Genomic DNA, 26,692 nt, shown 5'->3' on the forward strand with positions numbered 1-26,692 from the left:
CATATTCATGGCACTTCTTCCACAAGAGTAGGGCCAATGTGTTACAGTCAGCTAGAAGTGACTGCTCTTTTCCCTTTTGAGACTCACTGGCGGGAGAAACATTGTCCCTGATGCAGGATTTCTCATCCTTTAGGGTGATATGTCTCTCATCATATAGAAGTACAGAGACTTACTTGCTTTTGCAGATCCTGTGAGGGATAAGAATATAAAGCACTTGGATTGTATAATCCTGGGTCATCTGCTGATGTAGTGTTTGCAGTGAGCAGTCCTGAAGGACTAGCCCTAGGCAACACCAACCTCAAGGCCGCAAGCAGGCTAATGCGAATTTCCCCGCGTCTGTGTTCCTGAACCAGACTGCACAAACAGGCTTCCATCATTGCCCTTTATGTCCACTACGGTGCATTTGGTGAGAGGGTCTGGCCCAGCAGCATGTGAAGCCCAGCCCCTGCTTTTGCTGTGGGTTACAAAGTCTTTTGTTTGAATCCAGGAGACCTGGATCTTCTGCCAACGTCATGATATAGTAACAGAATAACTCTATGACTTGTAGGTGTGAAGTGTTGACCCTGAACCATGGAACCAGCCCAAATAATGTTCTCTCCATGTACAGAGGGAATAAGACCGCTTCAGATGTATCGATCCTCTATTGCATTTTCCATTTGGAAAATTCTATCTGGTATGATTCTGTGACTCATTTGAACAAATAATTTGAACTTAAAGTTCATTAATTATATTAAGAAAGAAAATCTAAGCTCCCACATGTATAAATGTACACATATACATATTTACTCACCAAAATGCCTAATGTTCTCTAATTGACATGTTACCTTAGGTTCATTAAATACATTCCCCAATTTTAATATCAACTAATTCATCTTCTAAGTTGGCAATATATTAATAAATAGAAAATGTGGTTATTGGTTCACTTAGGTAAACATTAAATAAATATTTCATAATGCCAAAAGTAGCATTAAGCAAAATGAAACTAACCTATTTCAGACCAAGTTCAGGTCATCTTAAAATAGTTATGTGACAGGTAAAAGGTTATTAATTTTTCTTAAGTTTTAGGAGGGTGATCTCTCTCAATAGTAAATACTCTCTCCATGAGTGATTAATAATAAGCCTAACTTCTTGAGCTAGTCTGAAAAGTTTTAACCAGCCTAGCGTGTTTTGTCTTGTAGCTACCTACAATTCTTTAATACCTTAAAAGAATATTTCTCTGGGACATGATGCCATAAGCCATAGGCTCCAAGTCAAGTTCCATAACTTTTGGGAATTTACTTCACTTCAGAAAGTGGCATTTCTCTAATCGTTAAGCAGAGTGATAAGATATTCAATGCTTCTCTTCCAGTGATGCAATGAAAGTTAATCTATGAAATGTAAAACTTGAAATATGATTTTCTAAGGTTCCTACAGTCTAATTACAACTACTGTATATAATTAATGAAGAATCAAAATCAAGGACAGTGATAGTGTCCTTTATCGTGAAGATTGGACAATATTAATAACTTATCATTGTTTGTAGAAAAGGGTATTTATTCATTACAGATTAATATAACAGATAAAGGAACCCCTAAATCAAAGAAAACCATCACCAGAATTCTACCACAGTTACAAAGAAGTCTATTAAAATTCAGATAAAATGTAGGACTGAAAACGATTTCCAAATATGTATGAGGATGGAAGTGGCGGTTATTGAAGCCAAAGTATTCCTGTTTCTAATTATGTGACATTCAAATTCTATGTTTTAGGGACAAAGAGAAGAAAGCATATTCTGTGTTGCTCTTCTAAGCTGGGATTTCTAGGGAGCATTAAGACATACAATATAAAAACCAGGACTCTCTGTACCCTGTTGCATTTCTCAATGAAAGACAATTTGGGCTGTACCAGCTTTCCAAAAATATCACATGTGTTGGTGTGTTAAGAGTCCTTAAACTGAAATTTGGATCAGATTTTTTCAAAAAATAGAATTCATTTTATAACTATCATGTGAACTTTAATATGCTATTAAGAATATACCTTAGTTAGTAATAATTTAAAGTAATTGGAAGGCTGGGGTTTGAGCTTTGTGAAAAGTGTGTACTTAAAGGACATGGAGGAAATTAATAAATTTGGCACAAGAAAATACCCTAAAATGTCAAGCTTTCATTTTTCTTTTCCTAATGATTGTAATTATGACCATTAACTTGTTTTCTTTAAAAGATTAGACTAGAATTTATTACCCTTGTTTGTTTTTCTTTGTTAAGAAAACAATTAACCTTAATGTTGACTCCATTATTGAAAATCATAAATATTTCCTTTAAAATGTATTTAGCAATTGTGTGTGTGTACTGATTTTTTACTGTTATAAACATGGGTAATACCCAGGTATTAAAAACAAACTCTATAACATTTTCATAACACTTATAGCCGGTTTAAATGTCAATAAAAGTCCTAGGATTAGATACTTTTACCACATACCAAATTTGTCTATTTCACTACAGTTACTTCAGAATAAAGGGCTCTTGCTTGGCACTCCTTGAATGTAATCTTACATATTACATGAGGGAATTTACATTTCTTAAAATGTCTTCATTTGTTGTTTTTAATCCACCACCAAATTTTAGCAGTAAAGATATAAACATTTTAGTTTAACCCCCATGTTTCCTTTTCCCAAAGTAGGGGGCAATGTTAAAAGTTGCGTTTTAAGGCAACTTTATGTTTCTAGAATGACAGGCCTCCAGCAACAAGACCATACATTCAACAATCACTTTTGCAAATGTTCTCCTAGTATGACTCCAACCATTTTTGGATGTCAAGTTAAAAATGTGCGTGCCAGAATCCATTTTCCATTTTTTTTGACAGGATAAGGAATCTTGGGCTACCTCCTCATGTCTGAATTTGCTTAGCTGTAGCGATCATAACCACCTGAAGTCAGGGTTATAGCTGACTGGAGGGAGTATTTGAGAAATTCCTATTAGAATCAACAGTCTGTGGATATTATTGGACATGACAGTCTACATTAGACTAAGGCAGTCATCTTATATAGATGCTGGCAGAAGCAGTACTATTTTCATAAGTAGCACAGGATCTTAAGTGGCATGTCCATGGCCTGTGTCACCAGAGAGGAAAGATTATACTTAATTGTAATTTGCTAACAGTTACTACTTACTGGGTTTCATTAAACTAAAATGTTTTTCTGCAACTAAAATCTTTCTCACAAATGCCATTTGGATCCATCTGGCATGGACCTGTCTTTAAAAATGCCAAGAACAGTAATTCTAGCCTAGGGCTTAATAAGGGCAATAAAAATGAATTAAAAATAATTGCTCATGGCATTATTGAACAATGGAATAAACGATAGCTTTATAAATAGTTGAATTAGACATATATTTGTAAAATATAGCTAATATCAATATGATTGCTATAGTTTGCCTTCTGCTGCTATGATAAAATACCATGACCAAAAGTAACTTGGGGAGAACATTTATTTGGCTTGCACATCTGGATCACAGTACATCATGAAAGGATATCAGGGCAGGAACTCAAGGCAGGAATAATCTGGAGGTAGGAAGTGAAGCAGAGGCCAGGAAGGAAGAATGCTTATTGGCATGCTCCCTATGGTTCACTCAGTTTGCCTTTTTATAGAACCCAGGCCCTCTGCCCAGAGATGGGATTGCCCACAGTGGGCTGGGCCCTCAAACGTCAATCATTAATTAAGGAAATTCCCTACAGCCTTGCCTATAGATCAGTCTAATGGTATTCTTCTCACGGTTTGTAGCTTGTGTCAAGTTGACAAAAATTAAAGAGACAGCATTTGTTGCTGATGCCTCATTTAATAGACGCATAGGCTTCCTATTTTATATTAGATGATTTTAATTCAAATTTAAACCAAATATTTTGATTTGTCTAATCTTTCGAATTTCAGCATTGGTATTTATTCAGTGGTAAGCAGTTCTAGCAGATGTTCATTAAGTACTCATCCATAGCACTAATAAGTTTTGACTGTATTTGTATCTACTGGAACGGAAAAAGAAGTTTGAAACGTGATGACTCTTTCATTTTGTAAATGCAGGGGTGACCTTATTCAAATTATTTCTGTGACTGTGCACTTAAGTACTGTCTGCATGGTTTAGATTGGAACAGAAAACTTTATATTCTGGGAATTCTCTTGAGTCCTCTCTTCCTGTGACCAAAGGACATGGATTGTAATGCTTGATTTCCCAGCAGCCATCTATCTCCCTAACTTGCTTCTGCTATCATAACCACAGCATTCTTGCCTTCCAATCTGATGTCAGGCGCAGCACTTGTTTATCTGTTTATTCAAACAAATTTTTGGTGCTGAGGAAGCAGTGAGTCAGAGGAACACAAGACCTCTGCTCTCTTGTAGTTAACAAACTGAACCCTCAAACAAGAAGGATAAGAGCAAGGAAGATATAGTGTTGTAGTTTGAATGAGAATGGCTTCCATGGGCTCAAATATTTGACTACTTTGTCCCCAGTTGGTAGACCTGTTTGAGAAAGATTGGGAGGTGTCCTTACTGGAGGAGATATGCCAGTGGGGAGAAGGCTTTGAGCTATCAAAAGACTTGCACCATTCCCAATGTGCCTTCTCTCTGTTGCCTCTTTATGGATGGTGAAGTGAGCTCTCATCTGTTCCTGGCCACATGTTTTTACTCTATCATCAATGAAACCATACTCCCAATTCAATGCTTTCTTTTACAAGCTGTCTTAGTCATGGTGTCTTTTTGCAGCAATAGAAAGGTAACTAATACATAGGCAAAGAGGAAAAGCAGTAAATCACCGGGTATGCTGAGGTACAGGAGTCTCAGCAGTCAGGAGACAGAGGCAAGTGGATATCTGTGACTTCAGAGCCAACTAGAAATAACAATAAGACCAATATTGGAAAAAAGGAAATAAATAAAAGAAAACAAAGGTAGTAAAAGACATGGTCAAGAAACATACAGCATTGGAGAGGAAAGAATGGAAGGAGAGCAGTGTATCACGGTCCACGGAATACCCAACAGTGAACATGAAGCCGTGCACTATTCTCGAGGAGGATATTTTGTAACTATTAATGGCAGAGCCCACAGAACATGACGATGTATCCAATGAGCAGCAGGGAGGTCAACTTGCCTGAAATAAAATGAGGGAGAAGAAGAACAGGAGGAGGTTGAGACTTCAGCAGAGAATGTTAGAGTTTGTAGTCTAGTTTAAGAAATAAACTTTGGCTTTGATTCTAAGTAGGAAAGGTTGGTTAGAGAGTTTTTAAGAAAGCAGTGATAGAAACTGTTTTACCTGAGGTCCAGTAGTAGCACCCAGACAAGGAAGCAAAGACAGCCTAGGGAAAGCTCTTACATTGTTTTAGGTGAGAAATGAGTTGTTTTACAGGAGTGCAACAGGCAGAAGTGATGAGCCCTGTTTGTCTCCCATGTAGAATTTAAAGACAGAGCTGTATGCTAATGGATGTGGGAGTCTCTGCAATCATAATGGCCAGCAGAGTGTCAACCCATACCAGGTAAAAGTGAAGTCTAGTTTAAAAATGCAGTAGCCACATTGGTTCAAACTTCAAGATCTGACACAAGGAAGTTTATTTTAGGCATTTTAAGTACAGTACAATTTTGGAAAATTGTTTCCTGGTGAATACAACAGCTTAAGAAATGATTGCATTGAAACTGTTTTAAAGTACACGTAAAGATGGGTTTTATTAACTGAGAAACATTGTTTAAGATAAGGGTGTAGAATCAGGGAAATGCAAATCAAAACAACTTTGAGATACCATCTTATTCCTGTCAGAATGGCCAAAATCAAAAACACCAATGACAGTTTATGTTGGAGAGGATGTGGAGAAAGGGGAACACTTCTCCACTGCTGGTGGGAGTGCCAACTTGTACAGCCACTTTGGAAATCAGTATGGCGACTCCTCAAGAAAATGGGAATCAGTCTACCACAAGATCCAGCAATTCCACTCTTAGGCATATACCCAAAAGAAGCACATTCATACAACAAGGACATCTGTTCAACGATGTTATGCAAGCACTATTTGTAATAGCCAGAAACTGGAAGCAGCCTAGATGCCCCTCAACCGAAGAATGGATAGAGAAAATGTGGTACATTTACACAATGGAGTATTACTCAGTGGAAAAGAACAAAACAAAACACAATGGAATCTTGAAATTTGCAGGCAAATGGATGGAACTAGAAGAAACTATTCTGAACGAGGTAACCCAATCACAAAAAGACAAACATGGTATGTACTCACTCATATGTGGATTTTAGACATAGAGTAAATGATTACCAGCCTACAATCCACACTGCCAGAGAAGCTAACAAACAAGGAGGACCCTTAGAGAGACATACATGGTCCCCTGGAGAAGGGGAAAGGGTCAAGATCCCCTGAGCAAATTGAGAGCATGGGAAGAGGGGGAGGGAGCTACGAGAATGAGAAGGGAAGAAGAGGAAGGATGCTGAGGTCATGAGGGAGCAGAAAGGTTGAGTCAGGGGACGAATAGACGAAAAGATATGTGATAGGTAGGGTTTTAGTTGGGGGGGTGGTAGTGGAGGATGAGAGGGAGAAGGGAATTGGGAATGTCATGTAAAACAATCTTGTTTCTAATTCAAATAAAAAATCACTCTTCAGTCATAATACTTATCAAAGCCATTTAAAAAAAAGGATGTAGGGAGAGTAGCTGAGACAAACATAGGGGAGTGGGGAACCAGGTTGGCCTGGCAATAGCACAGAGGTCACTAAGCTATTAACCACATCCATTCCCAGCCTGCTGGACAGAAAATAGGTTATACATCTCTTCCTTTGAAGAGACAATACCACGTCTTTAACATTCCTGGTTTCCCAGTGCTTTTCTGTGAGTGCAAGGACCCTTTACCCTTCAGATGGATTTGATACAGGATGAGGGCAGAAGAGGGTGTGAATAATGAAGTTTGGTGTTGACATTGGAAAAGGAAGAATTGATTTTTCGATCCCTGTGTTGGAGAGGTCAGTGAGATGATCAGGCTTGACGGAATAGTCTGGCCAATTTTTCACATTTTAAGTTTATCTGTGTGGTATCTAAGATTAGACAGTTGGCCTCACTGAGCCTGAAGTTCAGAGAAGAAGCTTTGGCCAGAGATGGAAGATTTAGTTCAGTCAATGTGTGGACAATAGTCAAACTATCAAACTGGATAAGATTACAAAAAAAAAAAGCATTTATGAGTATCTATGAAGAATAAAGGTGTTTGACAGCTGAACCTCAGAGCACTCGGGGATGAGAACTGGCAAGAGCGCTCAAAGATGCAAGAGGGAAGCCTGGAGAGATTTATATATTGAAAGCCAAATATAAAAGCTATTTTCAGATCTGTGAAATGGCCAGCTTTGTAAAATGTGGTTGAGCAAACAAGCTGAGGAATGGGATAATACTGGAGCATTGTGGTCGTAAAAGATGATCTCATTAGTGTAGCTTCAGTGCAGGGTGGAGTGAGTCAGATGGAGTTCATTCCCCGGACAATGGTCAGATCAAATATTCCTCCAGTTACTTTATAAAGCCAAGAAGAGACAAGGGCATAGCTGGAAGAGGAAACAGGATCATGAGAGGCATTTCTGTTTCTGCAAAAGAAGCGATAGCATTTTTGTTCCATTAATGGAAAAAAATGATCAGGGAAAGAAAAGAAATCGATTTAAGGAATAGACAGGTGGAAACTAAAGAGAGACGGGAGAATGACCAGGGGCTCCTTGATTAAGTGGTGAAGTGATCAGGCCTGGTATGAAATGGAGAGTTAGTTGTTCTTTCCTAGGACTGTAGCTAGTTAAGGAGGGAAAGGGCGTTGTGGGTAAAGTAGGAAGCAGAATGGCTGCTATGGGGCTAGAAAGTTGGTGTGGGGTGAGAGCTTTTTTAAAATTTTTTATTTTAATTTTATTTTTTTGTAATTATTTTTTTAGTTCAAATTGGGAACAAGCTTGCTTCATATGTCAATCTCTTCTCCCTCTCCTCCCCCCTACCCTCCCCCAACCCCTCACCTGCCTCCCACCCCATCTGCCCTCCACTCCCCAGGCAGGGTAGGGCCCTCCATGGGGCTCCTCAAAGGCCAACACATCATCCTGGGCCGGGCCAAGGCCCTCCCCCATGTGTCCAGGCCAAGAGTGCATCCCTTCATGTGGGATGGGCTCTCAAAGTCCCTTCTTACACCAGGGAAAAATACTAATCCACTACCAGGGGACCCCTAGAGTGCAGAGGCCTCCTTATTGATATCCATGTTCAGGGGTCTGGATCAGTCCTGTGTTGGCCTCCCAGACAGTAGTCTGGGGTCCATGTGCTCCCCCTTGTTCAGGCCAGCTGATTCTGTGGGTTTCACGAGACTGGTACCAACCCCTTTGATCTTCATTCCTCCCTCTTTGCAACTAAGTTCCAGAGTTCAGTTCAGTGTATATCTGTGGGTGTCTGCCTCTGCTTCCATCAGCCACTGGATGAGGGCTCTAGGATGGCATAAAGAGAAGTCATCAATCTCATTTTAGGGGAAGGGCTTTTAGGTTATCCTATCCACCATTGCCTAGATTGTCAGTTCGTGTCATCCATGTAGGTCTCTGGAAATCTCCCTAGTGCCAGATCTCTCTTCGGACCTATAATGGCTCCCTCTGATATGGTATCTCTCATCTTGGTCTCTCTCCTCTATTCTTCCCCCAACTCAACATTTCTGCTCCCCCATTTCCTCCTCTCCTCTCCTCTTCTCCTGCTCTCATTCTGGCAGCTCCCTGTCCCCTACCCTCATGCTCCCAATTAGCTAATCAGATCCTGCCCCTTCCCATTCTCTGGGGTCCATGCATTTGGGGTGAGAGCTTTTAACTGCCCCCCCTTTTTTAGTGAAATAAGTCAAAGTTATTAGCTGAGTTTAATAGGTGATAAGTGATGGAGGTTGTGGTGTGAAATGATTGATTCAGGAAAACAGGAGAGAAGGCACAAGGGTAATGCACAAGGGTATGACTGCCAAGCAACATTAGGGACCTCCTTGAAGCTCATGAACTTGCATTTTTAGTGAGTCTAGATAACAAGTACATGTGTTCTTCTGAAGTCAGCTTCAAGCAGAAGATGGCATTGCTTGTGATGTACAGATCCCAGACAAGTGCTAATACATTTGCCTCTGAATTTTGCCAAAAATATTCTTAGTAAGTATACTCATTTCCAGACACTTTGTTATTCTACTATACATGGTGGAAACTTCCCATCTATGGGAAGGTTCTAGGCAGACACACACTATGCCTGTTACCTTGATAAATTCTCTTACAGAGAGAAAATCTGGGTTTCTGGTGCCCTCCTTTTAAATACAGTAAAAATTAGGGACACAAATACATAGATAAAAGAACAAGAAAGGCTATATGTTTGGGGATGAAGAAAGATCAATGGACATGGACATGAGTTATGAAGGTCGATAAATAGATAATTGTTTTCTAGTATCAATTCTGTTATGGATTTTTTCAGTTTTGGTGGAGAACAAGCAGAGAAAATATATTCAACAAGTAAATAACATGTATTCAACAGCAAGTGCATAACATTAAAGTCAAGGTCTACAGCTTTCATTCTGAATGCCTATTCTAGTTGTGTGGAACTTCCTTGAGTTTTATAGACTTTGGGACTGGTTAGATTTGGTGTGTGATGTCTTTTTTTATTTTCAGGTTTTTGGAATAATGAAAGTTTGCAAAATACACCCCCCCCCCAAACAGGGAAGCATGCTGTCATTGATTACCATCTGACCTTTGAACCATAGTATTTTATTACTGTAAGAAACCTAAGAGAGCATTTAAGGTAGCCTCTCCTCTGTTGCTTAGATTGTTAGTTGGTGTCATCTTTGTAGATCTGCAGACATTTCCCTAGTGCCTGATTTTTGAGATTGATGACTAACTTATATGCCATCCTATAGCCTCCATCCAGCAGCTGGTGAAAGTAGAAGCAGACACCCACAGCTAAACACTGAACTGAACTGGAATCCAGTTGCAGAGAAGGAGTGATGAGCAAAGGGGTCCAGACCAGGCTGGTGAAACCCACAGAAATAGCTTACCTGAATAAGACAGGGGAAGAGGGGGCTCTTAGTCCCCAAACTGATAGCTGGGAAACCAGCATGGAACTCATCCAGACCCCATTAACATGGGTGTCAGTGAGGAGACCTCGGAATCTATGGGACCTCTTGTAGTAGATCAGTACTTATCCATAGCATAGGAATGGACTTTGGGAGCTCATTCCACATAGAGGGATACTGCCTGAGCCTAGACACATGGGGGTTGGCCTAGGCCCTATCTCAAAGGATATGACAGACTCTGAAGACCCCTTATGGAAGGCCTCACCCTCCCTGGGGAGCAGAAAGGGTATGGGATAGGTAGGGTGTTAGCTGGGCATGGGGGGGAGCAGGGGAGGGAGAGGGAACTGGGATTGTCATGTAAAACAATCTTGTTTCTAATTCAAATAAAAAATGGAGAAAAATAAAAAAGAAACCTAAGCGATCAGTCACCCCAATACCATTCTTTCATTTTTACTTTTAAATGAAAACCAGCTAAGTTTAGTATTCATTTCATAGCACAGAATTTTGTAATTCACTTTAATATTCTTTTTTTTAATCACATTGACACATTTGAGCCATGTAATTCTAAAAGCTTAAGAAAAGATTTTCAGAGTCTGAGCTATTTCTCACTAATTAGAATTGCAAATAGGGATAAGGAGAAACTGAGTTCTAAAGAGTGAAATAGGATTACACCTGGGAGGGGCAGGATGAGTTCTGTTTCTCATACAAGTCACCAGTTAGTTCATATCTTAGAAGTTTAATTTCAAGATCAGATGAATTAATACAATTGTGTGCTTAACATAGGGCTTGAATAATAAGAAAAAACTAGAATAACCTTTGACTGTTATTTAAATAATGTGTTCCCTTTAAGTCCAATATTTAACCCTCTTTAAAATATGGCAGTTATAAGTAGACAAAGTAGTTTCCTTTTTTTTTTTTTACTTTTTAACACTTACTAAAGAATCTATAATTAATTTCTATAAAAATTAAAAATTAATCTATAAAAATTAATTTAACCACAGGAGTAAGACTATGTAAAAATTTCAAGGAAATGAAGTGAGTTCAAATTTTCAGTGTCAAACATGAGTACTCTGAATTATTGAGTAGGTGACTACTGATGAAACTAGGCTTCTCTCATACACGTGCTTCCAGTGTTCCATTGGAATTCAAATGTTTTAAAATGTAAATCACTTTGTATAAATAAATTTTCATTAGTGAACACAATTGGGAATAAAAATGACCATCTCAACTCATCATAATGGAAACTGTCATGGTAGTTCTGAGAGAATTTGTTTAGCCCAGGCACCTTGTTTAGACAAGGCACCATTCCCATAGTTGGAGGGCATGAGAGCCAAGTTTCTCCATTATTGTCCTGCAGAGGCAAGTGAATCCCTGAGTTTGAGGCCAGCCTGGTCTAAGGAGTAAGTTCTAGGATAGTCAGGGCTACTCAGAAAAACCCTGTCTTGAAAAACAAAACAAAACAAAAAACCAAGAACCAAACCAAACAAAAAACCGAAAGACCAAACCAAAACCAAACCAAACAAAACAAAAAAACAAAAAAACAAATCAACACTCCCAAACCAAAACCAAAACCAAACAAAACAAATGACCATTTCTTCTGAGCTTTCCCTTGAACGAATATATTTTAATTGCTTCCCACCAAATGTTTACCTTGTACTATAGTTAAATTATACAAGTTAGTTGGGCTTTTCTAATAGGCAAAACCAGAGTAGAGGACCTGTAAGAATAACAAAGTAGATTATGCAGAGACATGAAAATGAAATTACTGACAAGTTTGTGTAGTAGTTAGTTGATTTTTATTACTTAACTGCCACATTTATGAGTCCACAAGGGGATAGAAACTATGCTTTACTGTCTCCTTGTTTCGAAACTCCCATTAAACTTCTATTTAACAGTAGGTAGCAGTTTCCTTGCTATTGGGTTTTCATTGTGTCCCTCTCACTGTTTCTCTTCCTGACTTCATGAGCTATTTGTCCGTTGACTTCTTTTCTTTGCTCATATGAGACTAGTGGATGAAGCCCCAAGAAGAATAGATAGTAATACAAATTTTTACAGAGCCATTGAATGTTAGTTACATTTCTCCCCCACACAGAAAAACAATAGACTGGTCCATTTTGAAATGATCAACAGTTCCATGAAAATATAATATAATACACTATAATGTTATTGCTTGTTAGAGAAATAGAGACACCTTAAAGGAACCATGTGCACATTGCCTTTTCAAGTGTTTAATCACTTGGTATAGGTATATTTAGGCATTTTAAATGACACGTAAAAATAGCATTGTTCTACAATTGTAGTATCAGAAATGACAGCTCTCTTGGTGATCAAAGGGCTGCAGAACCCAATAAGAAAATAAGACCTTGGTGAATATTTGTTGATTGTTTCAAAAGCTCGATTCATTTTACTTTATTGACATTTGCATACATGAAACCATTATCAAGAATTTATCCTGAGAACAACTGCTTAATTGTGCCTGTTCAATATGATTGACAGATGCTCATACTATTGCTAGAAATAAATCTATACTTGATGCAGTATAAACCAACAGGTGAATAAGTAGCTGCTGAAGTGAATTTACACCTCGAGGTGGTGTGTTCAAGTCATGTTACAAGTCTCGCCTTATAAGTGTATATTCAACAGGAGCCTCCGTCATATCACCACCCAATCCACACAACTGATGCAACTACATGCAGTGTCTGTTTCTTTTCTTAACATTTAAACTTGGAGTTCTCACAAATATTGAGACTATCTTGTTTCTTTGACTCCAGCATCATAAGAGTTTGTCACTTGCCTGGTGTACTGGGCCATCTGGACTATTATTCCCTTGTTAGGATTTAACACTACAGTATCTCTTAATGCCTTAGAACCATTTTCTGTACATTTAGAAAATCACTCATCATTCTTATATAAGTATTCTTGTATAATAACGCATATAGTGGCAGAAGAGATGGTTCAGTGGTTAAGAACACTCTCTGCTCTTTTAGAGGACAAGTGTTCAGTTCCCAGTGTCCATGTCAGGGAGCACAAAACTGCCTGCAACTCCAGTTCCAGAGAATCTGATGTTCTCTTCTGGCCTCTGGGACCACCAACCCACATGGTGCATATATAGTCAGACATACAAATATACACATAAAATTTAAAATAAACTATGTAAAATAAGTACTTCTTGAAATTAAGTATTGATATAAAGTAAGTCATTTTTATATTCAATAACCAAAATTAATTATTCTGAGCCTCGGATTATTTATGAGATAACATTTTGTAGACTGCTTGGTTGACATAAATTATATAAAATAAGACATTTCAGTTTGTGTGTGTAAAGCTTATTCAGTGCCAATTGCTTCAATTAACTCATTAAAGGTAACCTTAGATAGCAACAAAATGCATTGATGTCACCTAAAGAATGGAAATAAAGAAACTTCTTGGGGTTAGTTTAAACAAAAGCAAGCCCAAATTTGAATTTTCTGCTCTCTGTCTTTGCCTCTGTAGTTGTGGTTGCAGGCACATCTGCCATCTTTCTGCTGTGCCTGTTTGATCTGTCTGTCCCTGTTGCCTGATTTAGATGTCTGAAATCTGCCATGTGCATCCCTAACCCAAGGCTTTGTTTTGTATTTATAGACCACCACAGAAAACACGCTGTGAGAAACAGCGAAGGAACTCTCTATAGAAGTCTTTAACAGAGTTTTACAAGGGAAGCAGTCATTTTACAGACTCCAACTGACCCTGAAAAGCACTCGACACTGAGAACAGACATTCCTAAGCTAGAGGCACATGTTGTGTGCAGCATTTATGGTAGCTTTTTGTTTTGAGATTGCACTCATCATCATATTGTCTGCGTTCAGAAAATGATTACTGCAACACACATGCATGCATTATAATGGGTCAGAGGCATGGAAGAGTATATAGTCTAACATTTTTTTTTCCGAGACCGGGTTTCTCTGTGTAGCTTTGGAGCCTGTCCTGGCACTCGCTCTGGAGACCAGGCTGGCTTCGAACTCACAGAGATCTGCCTGCCTCTGCTTCCTGAGTGCTGAGATTAAAGGTGTGCGCCACCAACACCCGGCCATAGTCTAACATCTTAAAGCCATGCTGGGCTTATGAAAACTGTTTGCATAGGATATCTAAGGCATGCTAAAGTTTGTTACATTGTTCTCTTAAAGGCAGGTTAAACTTAAAACAGTCTGACTATTGGAGGCTAAGTACATAGTCATAATTGATCTCAAAACTTGTTATGAATTTGATTGCAATGCCCAGAAAAAGTTTAGTCTTTTGGAGGTCAAGAAATAATTTCATAAAAATGTATCACAGCAATAAATGTGATAATATTATCCTAAAGCAAATGGGATACTGACATTAAAATTTGACCTCCCATGCCATCTGCCCAGCAGTTACTCCCCTTTAGATTTTCTGGCTGGGCTGTACTCCAGTGTCCAGTGAAGACTGATCCAGCTTTGGGGGTGTGGGCGCTGGCATTGCTCCAGCAGAGTGTGGATCAACAGGCAGCTCAAGGAACCCTATCTTCTGCATCCTTCCCTTTCCAAACAATGGATGTGAGGCATGCAATTGGTGGTCTCACACCTCTATGCTTATCATCCTAGTGTGAAAGAAGAAGAGTATCTCTTGTGTCAGGTAGTTCCATTGTCATTGTTTATAGATGTTACAACAGATATTGCAGTCAGAGAATTGAGAGGGTCAGAAAGCGGCCCAAAGGCACAGTGCTGGTGTGTTGCAGCATGGGGACAGACTGCAACTTTACTTTAACCCAGCAACATCATAATACTTCTGAAATTAACCATAATGTAAAAAAAGAGGAAATAAAAATAAGGAAAGATAGAAAAAGAATAAAGCACACAAATGGAAAACTGTCCTTTTGAACATAGTCAGAAAGACTTCCAGCCCTTTCTTCTGAACTCAGTAACAGCTGGCACTTTCAACCATTATTTGGACACTCTTTTTGCTGTATATTCATCTATTTTCTTTCAGATTTACTGCAGTACATTGTATGATATTCTCTCTGCCCACACACATACACCCTGATGTACTAATGATATTAACTCATTATTTAGCCCACTATTTTCAAGTTTAAGTAGTTCTAGATTTACATATTAAATTTTTGTTTTTAATTATTTATTTTAAAATTTTAAGGTTTTTTTTTTTTTAGTCAGAATTGGTTAACATTTTGAGTCATTATTATCTGCTTAAAAGCAACCATTGTATTGATAAAGAATAATTACTCTATTCATCAACCCTAGGGAGCAGGGCTCATTACAAAATCACAGTGAAAGCACTTAGCACAGTGTTGTGCTGAGATGCAAAAGGACCACAAATGTCCTCAGTAAAGTATTGACATACTTTTAGCATGTATCTATCCAGCTTTACAGGTGTTGTGACTATGGTGTTATTAAAAATGAAACTCACAAAACAAAGTAGGGAGTAGGAAGAGATAGAAAGTGGGTTCCTTAATTTAGATGTTGAATCTATTTCATTTCCTCGTAATTAGCGAAAAAGACAAACACTGAATTATGATTCTCTTTCAAAATTAAAGGAAAATAAGAAGTAGGGAGACTTCTGTTCTCATTTTAGCATACAGCAATAGGTAACTGAGAGAATGGGCTGTCACACAAAGCCACAAATGTTGTCCATTTCCACCTTATGTAAAAACCAAATGTGAAGTGAGTGATATCCCATAGTGCCCTTTCTGTAGGGAATAGAGATAACATGTTCCAGACACAGAGCTTTCTAATGACCTCACTACGTGTCTATACTGATATCTGGGGAATGAATCTTTAATGTCTCAGGTAAGTAAATTGTTCCAGAAAATTCTTTGTTTCGGCCAAACTCAATAAACTTATGTTGAATGTCCTAAAGAATGCAGAAACTGGTGTTTTATGTTTGAATGTGGAAAGAACAATTAGTCCTCAAACATGTGCACTAACCCCTGTTGGGAAAGCTCTAGAACTGGCCTTGTGTTTCCACTCAAACATGGAAGCTGTCCAGTGTTTATGCCTCCCTAAGCAATGTGAAACATATTAAAAGTGAAAAATCCTGTGAAATATGGCCGGTGTTAGCAGTTGTCTATGTGCTTCGCTATAGTGTCATTAAGGCTCCTGTGGGAAGTTGATCTTCAGGAGAGTGTTCCACAGCCCTCACTAGCAAGATCAGCTGGGTTCTACTATTAAGTAGAATTTATCACTGTGTACTCTGATAATAACCTCAATGCTACTTCATGTTCATAAAACAAAATATTTAGGTTAGTACTAAGCAGCTATGTCTTATGTTATGTTGTTTATTAAGTGTGTGTGTGTGTGTGTGTGTGTGTGTGTGTGTGAGCACATGTGTGCCATAGCAGACCTGAGGAGGTCAGAAGAAAGTTTTCAGAAGTCTCTTCAACCACATGGAACCCAGTGATTAAACTCAGGTTGTCAGTCTTGGCAGCAAACCCCTTAACTCGCTGAGCCTTGTCCATGTGCTAAGTCACTATTTATGACAACATGTATTGAACAAATGCTGTTTCTGGCTGATTCTATTTTTAGTTAGAAGTTCCAATGCCAGAGATCAGGCTTCTAAGCATGTACTTGCCACAGTTAAGAATTTTAAGAACTTGTGGTGAGAAAACCTCCTCCATTTTATCTCAGCTGGCAATAGCATTTTAAAAAGAGTGGAGAGATGGGGAGCGGCAGTTGGGATGCTTTGCATGAGAGACGAACAAATAAAAATTTCAAAAGAAAAAATGTTTACATTTGTTTTAACTTGTAATAAAGACAGACATCAGGTTTTTAAAAGAAAACTTTGAAAACTAAGTTATCTAAAGGAAAATTCTAGTGCAGTACAAGTGATTACAAAAATGATCTTGTGTGTGTGTGTGTGTGTGTGTGTGTGTGTGTGTGTGTGTGTGCACAGTTGTGTGTTATATATACATGTGTATGGAGGTGACAGTTCTGTATCAGGTGTCTTATTTATTTGATGTCCCCCTTACTTTTTGAGACCGAGTGTATCACTGATTTCACTAGGCTTACTGTCCTATGAGCTCCAGAGAGCCTCCTTTGGCCACCCCGTCTCCCCCAGCAGTGGGTTGACAGGTACACTTGGCTTTTTACATGGATGCTGAAGATATGAATGAAGGATCCCATGCTTGCATGGCCATATCTCTAGTCTGAAGATGCTACTTTTAAACCAAAAGTAACAGAATTTTAGGAGAACAAGCAAAGAGAAGTGACACCCCATTTCTCTTGTCTTGGAAAGGAAGTTCACAGACTAGATCATCACAGAAAATTGCACAGAGAGATCTGTGAGTCAATATACCAGTCATTGGCCTCAAGTAGGAGGCTTACTGAGTTTTATGACCTTATGTTTTAGAAAGGAGATGTCTTTGGCAGAACACGTCTTTGCTTTGTTAGTAGACCTAAAACATCTGGAAAAATATCTTCAAACCCCAAATCTCTAATCCTATTTAGATGAAATTCTACATACAAAATCTTATCACTATAATGTCTGATACTTTTTTATTTCAAATACATCAGTTTTCATTATTTATAAAAACAATCCTTACCCAAACAACTTGTTAATGCTCTCTTTATATTCATTCATTCATTCATTCATTCATTCATTCATCCATCAGTGTTTATCAGAGTGATTGGGTCTCGGGCCTTACTTCACAGTGCTAGATAAACTCAAAGGTCCTTCCAAACTATCAGGTTTTGAAGCTTTGGGTGGAGCAAGAGGCTGGAATTAAGCAAAAGGATAGAACATGCAAGTCCCAAACAAAGATGTGATCAACTGTGATCCCACCTGTAACTATGGATCCTATCATGTTGCATCTGCTGAGCAAGTGCTTTCTCACTCACCTACTCCTTGAGTCTTCTCTTTTAAGCAGAGTGTATTGATAACTGTCTCAGTGTATTGTATTTGAAAAATATGTTGCTAGGGCATCTACACATCTCCCCAATTATTGAAAAACAAGATGTTTATTAACACTTATTTAAACTTTACTTATTTATTAAATGCCAAGATGTGCATGTGGAGCCCAGGGGAAGCTGAATCTCTTTGGTGAGTGAGCATAGCTGAGTACATAGAGGTTCAGGTTGGGTGAGAAACCCTGTCTCAAGAGCAAAGGAGGAGAGCATCTGAGGACAGGTACCACACTGTGGTCTCTGGCCTCAATGCACATACATTTGAACCTGCACACACAAATGCATACTCCTACACTTTTACACCAAATACAACAGCACACAATTAAAAATAATACTGGCCCAGTTTTCAAAATAGTTACATTATGTAAGTGATCACAGATTATTATTATTTATGGTAGAATATTATTTTAAGAACTGTGACTTTTGTTTATGCTACATTTGTTTAACTCTGTGAAGCTACATTACCGTGCCTATCTAAAACACCTGGTGGTCCTAATAAAGAGCTAATCGGCCAAAAGTGAGGCAGGAGCAAGGACAGGCAGGGCTGGCAGGCAGCGAGTATAAATAGAAGGAAAAATTAGTAAACAAGGAGGCAAGGACATCAGGGGCCAGCCACCCATCCACCCAGCCAGCAAGAAAAATGATATACAAAAGTAAGAAAGATAAAAGCCTAGAGGATAAAGGTAAAAGGGCTAGAAATAAGCCAAGCTAACGTCAGGCCAGGCATTCATAACTAGAATAAGTCTCCGTGCATGATTTATTTGGGAGCTGAGTGGTGGGCCCCTCAAAAAGCTAAAAGAGAAAAAAAATCTCACAACAATTATTTATGACAAAAAATCTCCATTAAATGATTTAAGAAAACAACAAAGTGCTACATAGAACATTCAGAACAATGATACTAGAGGAATGAAAAGCTCTTACATATCATTGTATTAATTGCAATTTTTATGCTAGTCCCACCTTATGGTAACATTACTTTCTCTCCATTGTCCTCAGAATAGGAATACCACTTATGATGCAGATTGTACATATTTACATCTCTTATTCTAGAGTCTGGACACTGAATAAAACGATGAAAACAAATTTAAAATGTAGTAATTTGCTTGATGTGATTCTAAGAGTGAAAAAAAATCCCCTCTTTGCTGAGTGACTGATGAATAGTGGATATGAATGATATCTTTGGAATACGGGGTGAACTCAGTGGGACAGAAAGCCCCGTCTTTTTCAGTCGTTAATTGTGCTGTCAGCTCCTTTGCTATGTTTTCTAAAAGTCTTCTCGCAGGTTTCAAAATCCCCTTACCTCTTTCCACTTGGTGTCTGTGAATACATCAGAGCTGTGAAAACCTGTGATCCTAACCTCACCAGCTACTCAAAGTTAAACTGGGTGAGATACCTGGAGTCTGTTAGTAAGGACAAATAAAACAGATATTATTTTATTTTAAGCAAAACAGGAAGCCCAATGAACCCATTAGGATAATTTTATTTATTCATTTCTCATTCATTACATCTCAACCACAGATTCTTGTGCAGTGACCATACATATTTACCTTAAAGCATGTTGCATTTGTTTATGTTTGGTTCTGCTGTATGTTTGATAAGGGTTTACTTCCAAACTTTATGTCAATTTAATACACAAATACACTTGGTGATATTTTAAATGACTTTTCTTTAGGTAATATATCTTTAAGTGGCACATGATAATTGTATATATTTATAGGTTGCAGGAAGTAGTTTCAACATGTGTGTAGTTGTATAATGATTGTTGGAGGTAATTACCTTGTCTGTCACCCCAACAATGATTATTTATTCTGTTGAGAATGCTTACAGTCCTTTTTTTCGGGATATTTTGAAATTATTCCTTCTCTCTAATAAAATGGCAACATTGTATCCATTGGCCAGTGTGTCCCCATCCTGCCCTCTTCTCTACCTTCCCTAGCCCCTGGTAATCAGCATTCTACTCAACTTACATGAAGTCAGTCTTTAGTTTCTACAGGAGAATGACATGGCATTCATGTTTCTGTGTCTATCTTACTTCCGTGAACATAATGCTCTGCAGTTTTGCTCCTGTCACAGATAACAACTACACTAATACGGGTGAATAATATTTCATTATGTATCATTTTTTTATCCACTCTTCCACTATAACCATGAGAGATTTTACTTTTTACATTCTGTGAATCTAAGGTGTTGTTCTGAACATAGAGGTGCAGGGATATTTCTATCATCCTGATTTCATTTACTTCATTATCTTCATTAGTGGCACTGCTGAGTTATTCAATAGTTGTCCTCTTAAGCATTTTGAAGACTCTATAACATTTTCTGTACTGGCTGCACTGATTTTCTTCCCTCACAACAATATGTAAGGGTTCACTTTTCCCTAATCTTTACCAACATGATGTTTCTGTTTTCTTCATAAAGGCCATTGGTTATTCTAATAGGAATATTCTAATATCTTATGGTTTTGATTCACATTTCCCTAATAGTAATTATCACATATGTGCTGCCCATTGTATGTCTTCTTTTGAGAATATCTATTTAGGTGTCTTGCTCATTTTTGTTAGTTTTTTTTTTTTCTTTGCGCTTGCTAGTCTTATTATTGAATTCTTTGAGTTCATTTTTTTTTTTCCAAAACATCATCTCTCAGTTTCTAGGCTTTTTTTTTTTTTCCCACTTGGTCAGTTGTTTCCTTTGAAGTGGAAGTTTTTTTGTTTTTGTTTTTGTTTTGTTTTGTTTTAGAGACAGGGTTTTTCTGTTTAGCTTTGAAGCCTGTCCTGGAACTCACTCTGTAGACCATGCTGGCCTTGAACTCACAGCGATCTGCCTGCGTCTGCTTCCCAAGTGCTGGGATTAAAGGCCTGCATCACCAACGCTTGGCCTGAGGTGGAAGTTTTTGTGTGACCTGATCCCATTCTTCTGTATCTGATTTTGTTGCTTATGCTTTTGAGATATTAACCCTAAAACCCCCTGACCAATCCAAAGTTATGAAGCATTTTCCAGCTTTTCCTAATAGGTGTATAGATTCAGGCCTCACATTTAAGTCTTCAATTCATTTTGTGTTGTTTTTGTCACTGGTAAGCTACGTGGGACTTGTTTCACTCTTTCGTGTATTATTAAGTCTTTTTGGTTCCATTTCTTGAAAAGGCTTATCTCTCCCAAATGTGTGTTCTTGATACACTTCTCAAAAATCAACCCTAAGTGCTCTGATCCATTCCTGGGCTCTCTAGTCAGTCCAGTTAAATCCATGTGTCTTTCTTTCTATGCCCATGCCATGCTGCTTGGGTTGCTGAAACTCTGCTATATATTTTGTGGTCAGTTTTGGCTATTTTGAGTCTTTGGTGATTTCTTGAATTTTAGGAAATTTATGTAAAATGTGTATTTCTGTGAAGAATGTCATTGGTACTTTAACAAATACCACATTGAATTTATAGGTCAAATTAGCTAACTTTTTTTTTTCAGTGCTGTAGTACAAAGTTAAATTTTAGGAATGTAGGTAGGTTGAAACTGGATTTGACAGGATTATCAGAGATTCTAAGATAATTTTTTGTTTTAAAGAAAAGACTCTTGGTTTCTAATTTTTTTTTATTAGTTCAAATTAGGAATAAGCTTGCTTCACATGTCAATCCCTTCTCCTTCTCCCTCTCCTCTCTTCAACCCTCCCCTCCAACCCCCCACCTGCCGCCCATCTGATCCCCCTCCAATTGGTTTCTAAATTTAAGTGTAATAATATCATTGCAGAGTTATGCAACTTTAAGCATGGTCTTTGGCTTTTAATCACTTTGTAAAAGGGATTTTCTATCATTTATTGAAAAACTGTGTCTTCAATATTGTCTATTTACTTTAGCTAGCACAGTAAATAATAAGTAATTATTGTCTTTATCTTCTCATTAGAAAAACACTTATATGCTTTGTGTGTATATGTGTGTGTGTATGCTTGGTGTCTGTGTACATATGTGTGTAAGTGTGGCATATGTGCAGACTACTGTGTCCTGTGCATGCTTGCGTATATTCTGAGGCCCAGGAAGGACATCCTCTGTTTTACTGTACCACTCTCTGCCTTATTCTTTTGAGGCAGTCTGTCCCTGAACCTGGTGCTAGGTGACTCACCGCTATTCAGGGATCTCATCCTGCCCCCTGTGAGTAGTTAGGTTCCAGATGATATGTAGCAATGCATGGATTTTTAAATATTATATTTAAGCTATTATTTTAGTATCTTATACATGTGGGTGTCTTGCCTGCGTGTATGTCTGTACACTACAAGTATAGCTGCTGCCCATAGAGGTCAAAAGAAGACTCTGGAAACCCTGGAACTGGAGTTACAGACATTTGTGAGCCACCATGTGGGTGCTAGGAACAGATATGGGACACTGAGCTTTCTATGTGTGTGCTGGAGATAGTGGGATCTGAACTCAGAGCCTCATGCTTTCACAGCGAGTACTCTTGCCACAGAGGCCTCTTTCCAGCCCCATGTTTTTATACTTCTTAGTTAAAGAAGTGCAAGCTTGTTGAAACGAAGTTCTCCAAACCTTGTTCCTAATGCACAATTACCATTGTGCCTGTATCTCTGGAAATTCATCTCTCTGGAGGGAAATAGACTGCAGTTAATACAAAGAGTCAATAAATAAATAAATAGATGTATAAATAAATAAATAAATAAATAAGTAAGTAAATAAAATGAAGAAAGTAGAGATAAGACACAAGCGGCATCTGTTCTGGATTGTTTGAGTATGTTTAGCACACTGTCTCCTCTTCATTTCTCTGCTTCTAAGCCTCACTTATTCTTCTCTCAGAATGGACTCAATGCTCTCCATCTGGCAGCCAAGGAAGGCCACGTGGGCCTGGTGCAGGAGCTGCTGGGAAGAGGGTCCTCCGTGGATTCTGCCACTAAGGTACCGCTCCTGCCCATAGAATTTGTTTCTTAACAATGAGAAAGAGGGTTTTTTTTGTTTGTTTTTAATTTATAGTAATCTGTTTAGTTTTTGAAGAGGAAGAGGTTGAAAGCCTTTTCCAGTTATTCACAAGTTTTCTGGGGATTATTGAGCACTCGGGAGTATAACTGACACCTTCTTCCTTAACCTCCAGCATTTGGATCATTTTGTTTTAGGACTTAGAGGTGAGACTCAAGAATTCTGGAAGCCCAGATCTAGATCTTAATGTACTATCATTCCTCCTTGGATTCACAAAGAAGCCTAGATCAGCATGATCCCCTGTAGACATTTGCATCTGTTTTCCTAAAGTCCATTTATTAAAAACAAGCCAACAACTCAACTGATAGGACTGTCTTCTCAATTGAAATGAGCAGAGCATTTTTATGCTGTGGTTAAATTGATGTGACTTTTCTAGTATTCATTCTGTTTGATTTGAATATATCAGACCCTTTATGCTCTACTGTAAAAGAACTTTTGGGACATGAATTCAATTCCTAGAATTATTAGAATATTGATTTTAATATAGATCAAAGGATTTCCCTCCCTTGAATTGTCCATGGTAGCATAACATGTTCATTAAATCCAACACTTTTTGGTTGCTTAAATGTTTGTTATTACTCTTATTTTTCCTTCTAAAGCTTATTGGTATTTTAAAATTATAGGTTATTCTCTTCTTCCTTCCCCTCCACTACCTTCTCTTCCTTTTTCATGTGTGTGTGTGTGTGTGTGTGTGTGTGTGTGTGTGTTTCGTGGTGGGGAAAGAAGTTTTTGTGATCAGTCCAAGGTCTTACATCATCAGGAAGCTGCACTACCACTAACCTGCAGCTCTTGTCCTTTTTTTTTTTTTTTTTTGGTTTTTTGAGACAAGGTTTCTGTGTGGCTTTGGAGGCTGTCCTGGTACTCGCTTTTGTAGACCAGGCTGGTCTCGAACTCACAGAGATCCGCCTGCCTCTGCCTCTGCTCATGCCTTTTTGAAACAAGGATCTCAACTGTGGATCCAGGTGCTGTGGGATTCTGGGTGTACATGACTCACCCTCATTAGTGTAAGGATTTTAGGTGTGCTCCACCATGCACAGTTCTGATTTACTTTTGTTGTTGTTGTTTTGATTTTTGAGACAGGGTTTCTCTGTGTAGTCCTGGCTGTCCTGGAACTCCCTCTGTAGACCAGGCTAGCCTGGGATTCACAGCGATCCACCTGCCCCTGCCTCCCAAGTGCTGGGATTAAAGGTGTGTGCTACCACCACCTGGCAGAGATTTACTTTTTTTTTTTTTTTTTTGAGGTTTACTTTTAAGCCTAGATTAAAACTGTAGAATTTTCTGGAGAAAAAATGTTTTATAAGATGAGATGGAGTCCAACAAATGCTTAGTGGATGGTGGGTCTACAATTATATGGTATCAGAAAGAGAAATAGAATTAAACTTTATGGTTCAAAAATTTATGTTTCTGTTTTGATTTTTCTATTTTCATTATTTATCTTAATCACATTTTCATTTTCTTTCATCTGTGTTGACTCTTATCATAAATTTTGATGTAGCAAGTGGTAGAAATCGTAAGTAATTTATGGTTGATATAGAATTTACTTTTTAATTTCTGAAATATTTTCATCAAAAACATGTTTCCTTGTAGGTAGAAACATAACTCTTGCACAAGTTTGTCCACTCACTGAGAGTCCCCAGTTGATTTTTTGAAAGATTTGTTTTATAAATTGTGTGTGTGTGTGTGTGTGTGTGTGTGTGTGTGTGTGCGCGTGCATCTTGTGCATATCTGCACATATGTACAGGTGCCTGAGGGGGACAGAACAGGACATCCAATATGTGGAGCTGCGATTACAGTGGTTGTAAACAACCTAATGTGGGTGATGGGGTCTGTGTGCATATGCTGTTAACTATGGAGCCATTTCTTCAGCCTCCCTACTTACTTTTGCACAGTTAAATAAGCAATGTTTCAAGGACATTGGTATTTTTTTCAATAGTACTATTCCCCACCCCCAAATCCCTTGAATTCTACAGGGACTGTCACATGCACACATGTCCACAAGCTGTGGTTTTGTTAACATCTAGTCCTCTGATGTTCCCATCATGGTACTAAGTATTACAAAAGACAGTGAAGTGAGATGCTGCAGGAGATTACCAACTTTTAGATGTCAGCAAATCCTTTACGAGGTGGGCTTGATAAAAGTGAATGTTTACCTTGACAAAATACCAGATTTTAATAATTTGAACTATGAATGAACTTGAAAATTCTTGTACATGTTGGTTTCTACACAATTTGGAAAACTGTAATGTTTTTTATTCTTTCTGTTTTATCAAAACAGAAGGGAAATACTGCTCTTCACATTGCATCACTGGCCGGACAAGCGGAAGTTGTCAAAGTTCTAGTTAAAGAAGGAGCCAATATCAACGCACAGTCACAGGTATTAATCACATTTGGGTTTTCTCTGCTCTGAGTAAGTTTATAGGATGCTTTTGTCATATTGATATAGTGTGTTTACTTTTCCCCCAAAATTCTTTTACTTATTTTATCCAAAGCATTCTACGAAATCATGTATTTTAGTTTCTTATTTTCAAACACTTGGTAAATGCTAGTTCATCATTGTCTGATGACCTTCAAAGAGAAGAGGAACCGATGGCAGTGATATCCATGAAACGTGGTTCATGGACGCTCTGTGCTGCTATGTGATGGCTGTTCTTCCTAAAAATTTAAAACTTTATAAAAAAGCCAGCATTCCAAATGGGAGGGCTCTGCTATAATAATACAGGACTCCCTATACTTTGTTTAGCTACCCAACTGTGGCTTTATTAAAATACTGAGTAAAACTGGCAGATTATAATCCTGCATTTATGATGTATATATTAAATCATAAAAAGGAAGTTATCATCCTATTGAAATTAAGAAAAAAGAAACAATATGAATAGCACAATAAACCTGATTTCTTTATTTTTTGATAGAAAAAATGCATGATATTTTGCTCCCCACTTTACTCTTGGTATTTATGACATCTCTGTGTAGGAATTACTGTGTATTTTTCTAATAAAATTTATTCCTTTCACAAATGGGAAGCCCTGGGGTTGATACTACATTAAAAACAATAAACAAACAAACAAACAAACAAAACAAGCATTTTTCCCCCCAGGCTTTCTTTTTAGCATGCTAACCACACTGGGTTACTATAGAAGATATAGCTAGCTCATTTTAATCCATTCTCTGGGACATCCCCAGTGGCTTGCCTTTGTGTAGCAGGATCTATTCCCTGTGTTATTCATTCCTCATCATGTCTAAGAGATATGAATGTATAGATGACACACATTCCAGACTAGGAAACACTAAAAAAAATAATTGAATCAGCTTAGTGTTCTTTCATTTTGATTATAGAGATTAATAAATCTATTTATGACAGATAAGGCATCCAGTTTTGGCTGTGTAATGGTATGAAGTTTTAGTTAATCACTTTCAGTTTTGCTTGCAACTCAAATTTTCAGCTAATTTTGCATCAATGTTTTGATAAGAATTGAAACATACTTTAGTGTAAAACTTTAACAATTTTTTTTTTAAATAAAGATTGGTACCATTGTAAAAAGCATCAATGTTTTCCATTAGGTACAGTAGCATCTTAGGCTTGGAAACACAGGGTGCTATAAAATTTTACTACTCCAATACAACTTTTGGGTGTGATCCAGGGGTGTCACGTTAGTGGCTAAACAGTTGTCCTGCAGGCAGGCAGCTCTGCGCTCTTTCCGTAGCCCTGAAAGACAATTTTGTTTATAGCAATATAACATGCTTTTACTCTAGAGCAGGAGGTATCAAACATTCTCCTGAA

The 26,692-nt window shown here is 38.0% G+C and overlaps 1 protein-coding gene across 12 annotated transcripts in view; it reads left to right on the forward strand.

Annotated features, from left to right (window-relative positions):
* Window positions 1-26,692, forward strand: part of Ank2 (ankyrin 2) — an 842,037-nt gene that overhangs the window by 668,959 nt on the left and 146,386 nt on the right. For 11 of the 12 annotated variants that reach the window (XM_035451885.1, XM_035451895.1, XM_035451888.1 and 8 more), the window contains 2 exons: window positions 22,738-22,836; window positions 25,190-25,288. In XM_035451885.1, coding sequence (XP_035307776.1) covers window positions 22,738-22,836; window positions 25,190-25,288 — 198 coding nt within the window. The remainder of the gene's footprint in view (window positions 1-22,737; window positions 22,837-25,189; window positions 25,289-26,692) is intronic. The other variant, XM_035451889.1, reaches the window with a different exon arrangement.

Source organism: Cricetulus griseus (assembly GCF_003668045.3).
Source record: "Cricetulus griseus strain 17A/GY chromosome 1 unlocalized genomic scaffold, alternate assembly CriGri-PICRH-1.0 chr1_0, whole genome shotgun sequence".
Taxonomy (NCBI): Eukaryota; Metazoa; Chordata; class Mammalia; order Rodentia; family Cricetidae; genus Cricetulus; species Cricetulus griseus.